Source organism: Coregonus lavaretus (assembly GCF_964263955.1).
Source record: "Coregonus lavaretus genome assembly, chromosome: 33".
In the NCBI taxonomy this organism is placed as follows: Eukaryota; Metazoa; Chordata; class Actinopteri; order Salmoniformes; family Salmonidae; genus Coregonus; species Coregonus lavaretus.
The window spans coordinates 35,467,980-35,479,619 of NC_140020.1; the positions used below are offsets into that span (position 1 = coordinate 35,467,980).

At 43.4% G+C, this 11,640-nt stretch overlaps 1 protein-coding gene across 1 annotated transcript in view; it reads right to left on the reverse strand.

Moving 5' to 3' along the window:
- Window positions 1–9,852, reverse strand: part of adgb (androglobin) — a gene marked incomplete at both ends in the record, with an annotated part of 103,495 nt that extends 93,643 nt beyond the window's left edge. Inside the window, 3 exons of the mRNA XM_084151415.1 lie at window positions 3,397–3,489; window positions 8,286–8,445; window positions 9,773–9,852. Of these exons, the coding sequence (XP_084007541.1) occupies window positions 3,397–3,489; window positions 8,286–8,445; window positions 9,773–9,852 (333 nt within the window). The remainder of the gene's footprint in view (window positions 1–3,396; window positions 3,490–8,285; window positions 8,446–9,772) is intronic.
- Between the last annotated feature and the right edge of the window lie 1,788 nt (window positions 9,853–11,640).

Genomic DNA, 11,640 nt, shown 5'->3' on the forward strand with positions numbered 1-11,640 from the left:
GGATGGTGGAGAGCTGAAGGAAGAGACAGAACAGCAGTGCCACATCTGTGCTTGATTGCGTATTCCTGTGCGTTTCATTTTATACAGAATGAATTAAACGTTCTTCACATAGTTGAGTGGAAGACGCCCCATGACCTGTGCTGGTAAGCACTAATTCAAATAACAGGAAGCTTAATTGCTTAATTGCTTAGTGTTGCACGCACGCACGCACGCACGCACGCACGCACGCACGCACGCACGCACGCACGCACGCACGCACGCACGCACGCACGCACGCACGCACGCACGCACGCACGCACGCACGCACGCACGCACGCACGCACGCACGCACGCACGCACGCACGCACGCACGCACGCACGCACGCACGCACGCACGCACGCACGCACGCACGCACGCACGCACGCACGCACGCACGCACGCACGCACGCACGCACGCACGCACGCACGCACGCACGCACGCACAGACAGACAGACAGACAGACAGACAGACAGACAGACAGACAGACAGACAGACAGACAGACAGACAGACAGACAGACAGACAGACAGACAGACAGACAGACAGACAGACAGACAGACAGACAGACAGACAGACAGACAGACAGACAGACAGACAGACAGACAGACAGACAGACAGACAGACAGACAGACAGACAGACAGACAGACAGACAGACAGACAGACAGACAGACAGACAGACAGACAGACAGACAGACAGACAGACAGACAGACAGACAGACAGACAGACAGACAGAGACATAACAGCCATACATTTCTGCACACTACATGATAAGATGGCCCTGAGTGACCTGGCTATCTATAGCACTCTGTTGAACTTTGTGAAATACTGTACATGTAGCCTAGTATAGTGGAACATTCTGTTCTTGTGCAGTCTCTTTGCAGTGTGTCGACTTGAATGCCCTGGCCCTGAGCAGTGGAAAAAGTACACAACTGTCATACTTTAGTAAAAGTAAAGATACCTTCATAGATAATGACTAAAGTAAAAGTCACCAAATAAAAGTAAAAAAGTATTTGGTTTTAAATACACTTCAGTATCAAAAGTAAATATATTTGCTAAAATATACTTAAGAATCAAAAGTATAAATAATTTCACATTCCTTATATTATATATGGGCTCCCGAGTGGCGCAGCGGTCTAAGGCACTGCATCTCAGTGCTAGAGGCGTCACTACAGACCCTGGTTCGATTCCAGGCTGTATCACATCCGGCCGTGATTGGGAGTCCCATAGGGCGGCGCACAATTGGTCTAGCGTCGTCTGGGTTTGGCCGGAGTAGGCTGTCATTGTAAATAAGATTTTGTTCTTAACTGATTTGCATAGTTAAATAAAGGTAAAATTAAATAAAAAATTAAGCAAACCAGACACCATCATTTTCTTGTTGTTTTAATTTGCGGATAGCCAGGGGCACACTCCAACACTTATACAATAATTTAAAAAACAAATAATCTGTGTTTAGTGAGTCGGCCAGATCAGAGGCAGTATGTACGACCAGGGATTTTCTCTTGATAAGTGTGTGAATTTGACAATTTTCCTGTCCTGCTAACCATTCGAAATGTAATGAGTACTTTTGGGTGTCAGGGAAAATGTATGAAGTAAAAATTACATAATTTTATTTTGGAATGTAGTGGAGTAAAATAATATAAATAGTAAAGTACAGATACACCCAAAAACTACACTGCTCAAAAAAATAAAGGGAACACTTAAACAACACATCCTAGATCTGAATGAATGAAATAATCTTATTAAAAACTTTTTGCTTTACATAGTTGAATGTGCTGACAACAAAATCACACAAAAATTATCAATGGAAATCAAATGTATCAACCCATGGAGGTCTGGATTTGGAGTCACCCTCAAAATTAAAGTGGAAAACCAAACTACAGGCTAATCCAACTTTGATGTAATGTCCTTAAAACAAGTCAAAATGAGGCTCAGTAGTGTGTGTGGCCTCCACGTGTGCCTGTATGACCGCCCTACAACGCCTGGGCATGCTCCTGATGAGGTGGCGGATGGTCTCCTGAGGGATCTCCTCCCAGACCTGGACTAAACTCCTGGACAGTCTGTGGTGCAACGTGGCGTTGGTGGATGGAGCGAGACATGATGTCCCAGATGTGCTCAATTGGATTCAGGTCTGGGGAATGGGCGGGCCAGTTCATAGCATCAATGCCTTCCTCTTGCAGGAACTGCTGGCACACTCCAGCCACATGAGGTCTAGCATTGTCTTGCATTAGGAGGAACCCAGGGCCAACCGCACCAGCATATGGTCTCACAAGGGGTCTGAGGATCTCATCTCGGTACCTAATGGCAGTCAGGCTTCCTCTGGCGAGCACATGGAGGGCTGTGCGGCCCCCCAAAGAAATGCCACCCCACACCATGACTGACCCACTGCCAAACCGGTCATGATGGAGGATGTTGCAGGCAGCAGAACGTTCTCCACGGAGTCTCCAGACTCTGTCACGTCTGTCACATGTGCTCAGTGTGAACCTGCTTTCATCTGTGAAGAGCACAGGGTGCCAGTAGCGAATTTGCCAATCTTGGTGTTCTCTGGCAAATACCAAACGTCCTGCACGGTGTTGGGCTGTAAGCACAACCCCCACCTGTGGACGTCGGGCCCTCATACCACCCTCATGGAGTGTGTTTCTGACCGTTTGAGCAGACACATGCACATTTGTGGCCTGCTGGAGGTCATTTTGCAGGGCTCTGGCAGTGCTCCTCCTGCTCCTCCTTGCACAAAGGCGGAGGTAGCGGTCCTGCTGCTGGGTTGTTGCCCTCCTACGGCCTCCTCCACGTCTCCTGATGTACTGGCCTGTCTCCTGGTAGCGCCTCCATGCTCTGGACACTACGCTGACAGACACAGCAAACCTTCTTCCCACAGCTCGCATTGATGTGCCATCCTGGATGAGCTGCACTACCTGAGCCACTTGTGTGGGTTGTAGACTCCGTCTCATGCTACCACTAGAGTGAAAGCACCGCCAGCATTCAAAAGTGACCAAAACATCAGCCAGGAAACATAGGAACTGAGAAGTGGTCTGTGGTCACCACCTGCAGAACCACTTCTTTATTGGGGGTGTCTTGCTAATTGCCTATAATTTCCACCTGTTGTCTATTCCATTTGCACAACAGCATGTGAAATTTATTGTCAATCAGTGTTGCTTCCTAAGTGGACAGTTTGATTGACTTGGAGTTACATTGTGTTGTTTAAGTGTTCCCTTTATTTTTTTGAGCAGTGTATTTATGTGGTACTTTAAAGTATTTTTACTTAAGTACTTTACACCACTGGCCCTGAGTATATCTAGTACTGTGCATCATCTGTGTCCTCTATGTTGGATGCAGACTGTGTGATGCACAATCCAAGGCCATGCCCTGAAGTACCCTTACCTTGGTGAGTATGTGCTCTGAAGGGCGCTTCCATGAGTGCACTTTCAGCGACAGAGGCAGCTCGACCTTTCCCTCTGGATCCTCAAAGAATGGCTGTGGACAAAGAACCAAAGAAACGTTAAAGAAAGTTGTGATAAATAAAAAAGTATACCAGTTTCATTTAAGGACCAAAAAATGTACAGCTGTGCCTATATCTTGCAAAATAGTTGGGAAGAGATTTTCGATGTACCGATTCCATGGCACATGGTTTATGAACTGATACGGAAAACAACGCTGGATTTAAAACTTTGAATTTTCTATTTAAATTATTATACAAAATTCTTGCCACCAATATAATGTTATATATATGGGTGATACAACCATCCCAGCTCTGCAGATTTCGCTACGAAGAGACCGAAACATTAGATCATTTGTTTGGTACTGTCCATATGTAGCTTGTTTTTGGTCGCAGGTCCAGGAATGGTTGAAGAAGTGCAACATTTACCTGGAGCTAACTCTGCAGATAGCAGTACTGGGTGATTTGAAAAGTCATAGTCAATCGATCAATAATATGGATGGTGTTAAGTGACAGATTGGAGGGGTTGAGTGGAGCTGAAGGGTGGGATTAAAAACAACAAGATAACTCATGTAAAATATACTGTCCGTAAAATGTATATAGGTTCAGAACTTTTGTGAAACAGCACAGTTAAAAATACATGGCAAAATAGAAATCAAACTGGATGGTCTTCAGAGAGAGATGGGAGGGGTTGATGGTAGCTGAAGGATAGGATTAAAAACAAACAAAGATAAGTATTGTAAAATACATTGTGTCCGTAAAATGTATATATTATGTATAAGCTGGAAGTAGAAGCATAAGTGTTGTTGTCCATTAGTTTACTCCAATTAGGGGAGGGGTGGTAGGGTTAGGGGAAAATAATGAAGGAAAATACATTTTAAATATATATATATATACAGTGACTTCGGAAATTATTCAGACCACTTGACTTCTTCCACATTTTGTTACGTTACATCCTTATTCTAAAATGGATGGTCCTAAAATGTGGTCCTCTGTAGCTCAGCTGGTAGAGCACGGCGCTTGTAACGCCAAGGTAGTGGGTTCGATCCCCGGGACCACCCATACACAAAAAAAAATTATGCACGCATGACATTGGATAAAAGCGTCTGCTAAATGGCATATTATAATAATAATATGCCATTTAGCAGACGCTTTTATCCAAAGCGACTTACAGTCATGCGTGCATACATTTTTTTGTGTATGGGTGGTCCCGGGGATCGAACCCACTACCTTGGCGTTACAAGTGCCGTGCTCTACCAGCTGAGCTACAGAGGACCATTATTATTATTAAATAAAAACCAACCCATAATACCCCATTATGATAAAGCGAAAACAGGTTTTTAGAAATGTTTGCAAATTCATAAAAAAAACAAAAATAGAAATACCTTATTTATGTAAGTATTCAGACCCTTTGCTATGAGACTCGAAATTGAGCTCAGGTGCATCCTGTTTCCATTCATCATCCTTGAGATGTTTCAACAACTTGATTGGAGTCTACCTGTGGTAAATTCAATTGATTGGACTTATTTGGAAAGACACACACCTGTCTATATAAGGTCCCACAGTTAACAGTGCATGTCAGAGCAAAAACCAAGCCATGAGGTCGAAGGAATTGTCCGTAGAGCTCCGACACAGGATCTGGGGAAGGGTACCTATTCATTTCTGCAGCATTGAAGGTCCCCAAGAACACAATTGCCTGCATCATTCTTAAATGGAAGAAGTTTGAAACCACCAAGACACTTCTGAGAGCTGGCCGCCCGGCCAATCTGAGCAATAAGGGGAGAAGGGTCAGGGAGGTGACCAAGAACCCGATGGTCACTCTGACAGAGCTATAGAGTTCCTCTGTGGAGATGGGAGAACCTTCCAGAAGGACAACCATCTCTGCACCAATCAAGCCTTTATGGTAGTGGCCAGACGGAAGCCACTCCTCAGTAAAAGGCACATGACAGCCCACTTGGAGTTTGCCAAAAGGCACCTAAAGACTCTTAGACCATGAGAAACAAGATTCTCTGGTCTGATGAAACCAAGATTGAACTCTTTGGCCTGAATGCCAAGCGTCACGTCTGGAGGAAACCTGGCACCAGCCCTACGGTGAAGCATGGTGGTGGAAGCATCATTTTATGGGGATTTTTTTCAGCGGCAGGGACTGGGAGACTAGTCAGGATCGAGACAAAGATGAACGGAACAAAGTACAGAGACATCCTTGATGAAAACCTGCTCCAGTGCGCTCACTACCTCAGACTGGGGCGACGGCTCACTTCCCAACAGGACAACGACCCTAAGCACACAGCCAAGACAATGCAGGAGTGGCTTCGGGACAAGTCTCTGAATGTTCTTGAGTGGCCCGGACTTGAATGCGATAGAACATCTCTGGAGAGACCTGAAAATAGCTGTGCAGCAATGCTCCCCATCCAACCTGACAGACCGTGAGAGGATCTGCAGAGAAGAATGGGAGAAACTCCCCAAATACAGGTGTGCCAAGCTTGAAGCATCATACCCAAGAAGACTCGAGGCTGTAATCGCTGCCAACGGTGCTTCAACAAAGTACTGAGTAAAGGGTCTGAATACTTATGTAAATGTGATATTTCAGTTTTTCTAAAAACCTGTTTTTGCTTTGTCATTATGGGGTATTGTGTGTAGATAGATGAGGGGAAAAAACAATTTAATCAATTTTAGAATAAGGCTGTAACGTAACAAAATGTGGAAAAAGTCAAGAGGTCTGAATACTTTCCGAATGCACTGTGTATATGTACACTACCGGTCAAAAGTTTTAAAACACCTACTCATTCAAGGGTTTTTCTTTATTTTTGCTATTTTCTACATTGTAGAATAATATTGAAGACACCAAAACTATGAAATACCACATATGGAATCATGTCGTTACCAAAAAAGTGTTAAACAAATCAAAATATATTTTATATTTGAGATTCTTCAAATAGCCACCCCTTTGCCTTGATGACAGCTTTGCACACTCTTGGCATTCTCTCAACCAGCTTCAAATGAAATGCTTTTCCAACAGTCTTGAAGGAGTTCCCACATATGCTGAGCACTTGTTGGCTGCTTTTCCTTCACTCTGCGGTCGACTCATCCCAAACAATCTCAATTTGGTTGAGGTCGGGGGATTGTGGAGGCCAGGTCATCTGATGCAGCACTCCATCACCCTCCTTCTTGGTCAAATAGCCCTTACACAGCCTGGAGGTGTGTTGGGTCATTGTCCTGTTGAAAAACAAATGATAGTCCCACTAAGCCCAAACCAGATGGGATGGCGTATCGCTGCAGACACCCCCACACCATAACACCTCCTCCTCCATGCTTTACGGTGGGAAATACACATTTACATTTACATTTTAGTAATTTAGCAGACACTCTTATCTTATATACATTTTCATACACAAGCAGAGATCATCCGTTCAACCACATCGCGTCTTACAAAGACAATGCGGTTCGAACCAAAGGACAAATTTCCACCGGTCTAATGTCCATTGCTGGTGTTTCTTGGCCCAAGCAAGTCTCTTCTTATTATTGGTGTCCTTTAGTAGTAGTTTCTTTGCAGCAATTCGACCATGAAGGCTTGATTCACACAGTCTCCTCTGAACAGTTGATGTTGAGATGTTGCTGTGACTTGAACTCTGTGAAGCATTTATTTGGGATGCAATTTCTGAGGCTGGTAACTCAAATTAACTAATCCTCTGCAGCAGAGGAAACTCTGGGTCTTCCATTCCTCTCACGGTCCTCATGAGAGCCAGTTTCATCATAGTGCTTGATGGTTTTTGTGACTGCACTTGAAGAAACGTTTAAAGTTCTTGAAATGTTCCATATTGACTGACCTTCATGTCTTAAAGTAATGATGGACTGTCGTTTCTCTTTGCTTATTTGAGCCGTAATATGGACTTGGTCTTTTACCAAATAGGGCTATCTTGTGTATACCCCCCCCCCCCCCACACACACACACACACACACACACCTTGTCACTACACAACTAAATGGCTCAAACGCATTAAGATGGAAAGAAATTCCACAAATTAACTTTTAAGAAGGCACACCTGTTAATTGAAATGCATTCCAGGTGACTACCTCATGAAGCTGGTTGAGAGAATGCCAAGAGTGTGCAAAGTTGTCATCAAGGCAAAGAGTGGCTATTTGAAGAATCTCAAATATAAAATATATTTTGATTTGTTTTACACTTTTTTGGTCACTACATGATTCCATATGTGTTATTTCATAGTTTTGGTGTCTTCACTACTATTCTACAATTAGAAAATAGTAAAAATAAAGAAAAACCCTTGAATGAGTAGGTGTGCTAAAACTTTTGACCGGTAGTGTATATATTTACAAAAAATATATATGAGGGATTGGAAATTATGCAGACAATTACATTGATGGAAGCTACAATCTATCTGCAGTATTAACGCTGATCTACCCACCCCCAAATAAAAAACAAAAGAGCCAAAGAAACTCAGGTTGACCTTTATTGTCATGAGTCTTGTTCTGGAGGCAGAACTGAGCGAGTTTCCCTTAGAAAGGCCAGCTGCAAAGTCAAAATTGGTTATATTGTAAAAAATCTAACAAAAATGAGCTTTTTGGTCTTACTTTAAGGTTAGGGTTAGGCATTAGGGTTAGCAGCGTGGTTTAAAATCTGATTTTATGACTTTGTGGCTGTGCCAGTTAGTACCGACTCTGCAGTGCTGCCTCCAGAACAAGATTCATGACAAAAAACGCTAACCTGCCAAAGAAACATGAGGCACTGCAGGCTGCAGTATCTAAGAAATCCATCCATAGATGGATAGCCTAGATCCTATAGGAATTTCACTAGGCCTAATCCATCAATACTCACCAAAAATGGACTCTTCCCCATCTTCCCATCCTTAGCGCCCTTGGCCGCATCCCATTTCTCTGTGTTGACCTCTGCCTCACTCCACTCCGGCCAGATGGGGTAGCGGCATCTCCTCAGCTCTCCTGGGCCCTCTGAGGCACTAGCCACCAGGGACGATGCTCTGGGGGGGTAACCACAAACAAGCATGATTCAGGTTTGACACCTATAAACAGGTGTGTGTTGTAGTGCCACACCAGCCATGATGCTGTGGTATTCATAAACATGTTTAGGCTATACATTATTATTACAACTGATGCATTTTAGTTGGTGGTGCTATCGACACAATCATGTACTGACTCCCTTCCGCACACAGTCAGTAACTTGGATTGGAAGAGCCGAGGGGCAGGGATTTCAAAGCAGAACCCTGGCAAATTGCCCCATGTACAGCTTGTTCATGAAACTCAGTGGTTGGGCGCTTTTGTAAAGTGAGAGCAGAGCAAGAGCCCTGAAGCTACAGATAAATAATGCCAGCTTGCAGGCTAGCTACATCAAGGTCCACAATATCAAGAAGCAGTGCTTTTAGAACTAGCTAGTGAGTAGGATGCTGAAAATGGGCGTTTAAACCCTGTGGTGTTTAAAATTAGGTGACTAGCTACTTTTTTCTGGCAGAGTTTTACATTTCGTGGGCTCAAGCAAAGTAGACAGAAGTGACAAATCACATAACGCAGTAGGCTAGCTAGCCCCTGTCAGACAACTCCCTGGCCACGCTACATAATGCTGCGTGCATAACCAAGTGGGAGGTGGTAAATACCAATTGGATGCATTCATGTGCTTTGAACTTGGCAAATGGCCAACAAGCTGCGTCAACCCTAAACTAAAGGTAAAGCTATCAGGGCATGTAAAGACATTATAGGGTTCAAAAATTGCATTTTAATAAATCATGTTTTGTTGTTGCATTTAACTGTCGAAAATGCTGTTATCGAGGTCATTTCCTTAGTAGGTGACGTCAGAGGTCAGCCTGTGACCCCATTTTGATATAGATTTGTTTTTGCGACCCCGCCATGTAAAAAAAAGCAGCCAATTTTTACTTTTTTAAATTTGGCCTATGGCAGTCTATTACAAATCAGTCTGACAGTATTTTTGACAGTATTTCAATCTGAAGGAAGTATGGTTTGAAGTAGGCAAAGGCGGTATATAATACTATTTACTGTACTATAGGAAGGCCCACCAAAGAGAATGGTGGGGGGGGGGGGGGGGCATTATGATTGATTGACACCTGTCGTACCTTGCCAACAAGTTCAGACATTTAGCTAGCTAACGTTGCTGTGTAACGTTACTTTGTAATTAGCTGACTAGCTACCTATGACAGTGATAACCACAAATAACATGTAACACCATGGCAAATATACGTTAATTTGAAATCAGAGTATTTAAGTGTTGCTTGACATGATAAATAACGACCATTATAGCATAGATACTACGCTAGCTTGACCATCAAACAGTCTTACTCTTTATTTGGTGTCTGTCCTTGTGATGAAGTGACACGGCTGGAGGACAACTCCTTTTTCTTTGCTGGAGCTTTTGACATTCGGGCTGTGTCGTAGACGTTGATTCACCTGAACTATTAGCTGAAATAAGTGACAGTGTTAGCTAGCTTGCTAGCGCGTTTGTTTTGACTGGAAGCTCAGCTGGAGAAACTTTGATATGTTGCTAAGCGACAAAACCCAAGCCGCAGGAGATAATTGCCTCCTCGAGCCTCCCAGGCCTCTAAGCCTGTCGGTTATCAAAGGTACAACCTACTGCTCTCACTGCACCAATGATGTATATAATCCACTGTACATTTAAATCATTGCACTGCACCCGTCAAATGAACTGCATCTGCCCTCATACACATCTACATTATTATACAATTTAGCAAAATCTCTTTATTCTCTTTACCACGGAACTTTACTTCTCAAACACTGAGGAGAAAACCACAACAAACAAGGTATAGGCTACAGTTTTTCTTCCTTCAATTGTGGAATTGGATCAGTTTTATGGATTCCACCTGTGTGTAGGCCTCATCTTATTCTCCATTTACGTTTGGCTTATGCTGACTAAATTAATTGCACTGTTCAAAATACGGTTTCCTAGCTAAGTGTATCTCTGGGTATTGTGATTAATGAGATTAATTTGACTGTTGCTATTTCTCAAATAAAACGTTCATTTGCTACTCAAACATATCCTACAACTATGACCTTCACTATATGAGTAGCCAAATCTATGCATTCAAATGATCCCAACAGCAGGGAATGTAGCCAAATTGACTTTTCATTAAGTGAATAACAAGTCCATTTGTATACATTAGGTTGGGTAGTACAGTGGCTTGCGAAAGTATTCACCCCCCTTGGCATTTTTGTTATTTTGTTGCCTTACAACCTGGAATTAAAATGGATTTTTTGGGAGGTTTGTATCATTTCATTTCCACAACATGCCTACCACTTTGAAGATGCAAAATATTTTTTTTTGTGTAAACAAGAAATAAGACAAAAAAAACAGAAAACTTGAGCATACATAACTATTCACCCCCCCACCCCAAAGTCAATACTTGGGGTTATTGTCCTGCTGGAAGGTGAACCTCCGTCCCAGTCTTAAATCTCTGGAAGACTGAAACAGGTTACCCTCAAGAATTTCCCTGTATTTAGCGCCATCCATCATTCCTTCAATTCTGACCAGTTTCCCAGTCCCTGCCGATGAAAAACATCCCGACAGCATGATGCTGCCACCACCATGCTTCACTGTGGGGATGGTGTTCTCGGGGGTGATGAGAGGTGTTGGGTTTGCACCAGACATAGCGTTTTCCTTGATGGCCAAAAAGCTAAATTTTAGTCTCATCTGACCAGAGTACCTTCTTCCATATGTTTGGGGAGTCTCCCAAATGGCTTTTGGCGAACACCAAACGTGTTTTCTTTTTTTATTCTTTAACAATGGCTTTTTTCTGGCCACTCTTCCGTAAAGCCCAGCTCTGTGGAGTGTACGGCTTAAAGTGGTACTATGGACAGATACTCCAATCCACGCTGTGGAGCTTTGCTGCTCCTTCAGGGTTATCTTTGGTCTCTTTGTTGCCTCTCTGATTAATGTCCTCCTTGCCTGGTCCATGAGTTTTGGTGGGCGGCCCTCTCTTGGCAGGTTTGTTGTGGTGCCATATTCTTTCAATTTTTTAATAATGGATTTAATGGTGCTCCATGGGATGTTCAAAGTTTCTGATATTTTTTTATATCCCAACCCTGATCTGTACTTCTCCACAACTTTGTCCCTGACCTGTTATGAGAGCTCCTTGTTCTTCATGGTGCCGCTTGCTTGGTGGTGCCGCTTGCTTGGTGGTGTTGCAGACTCT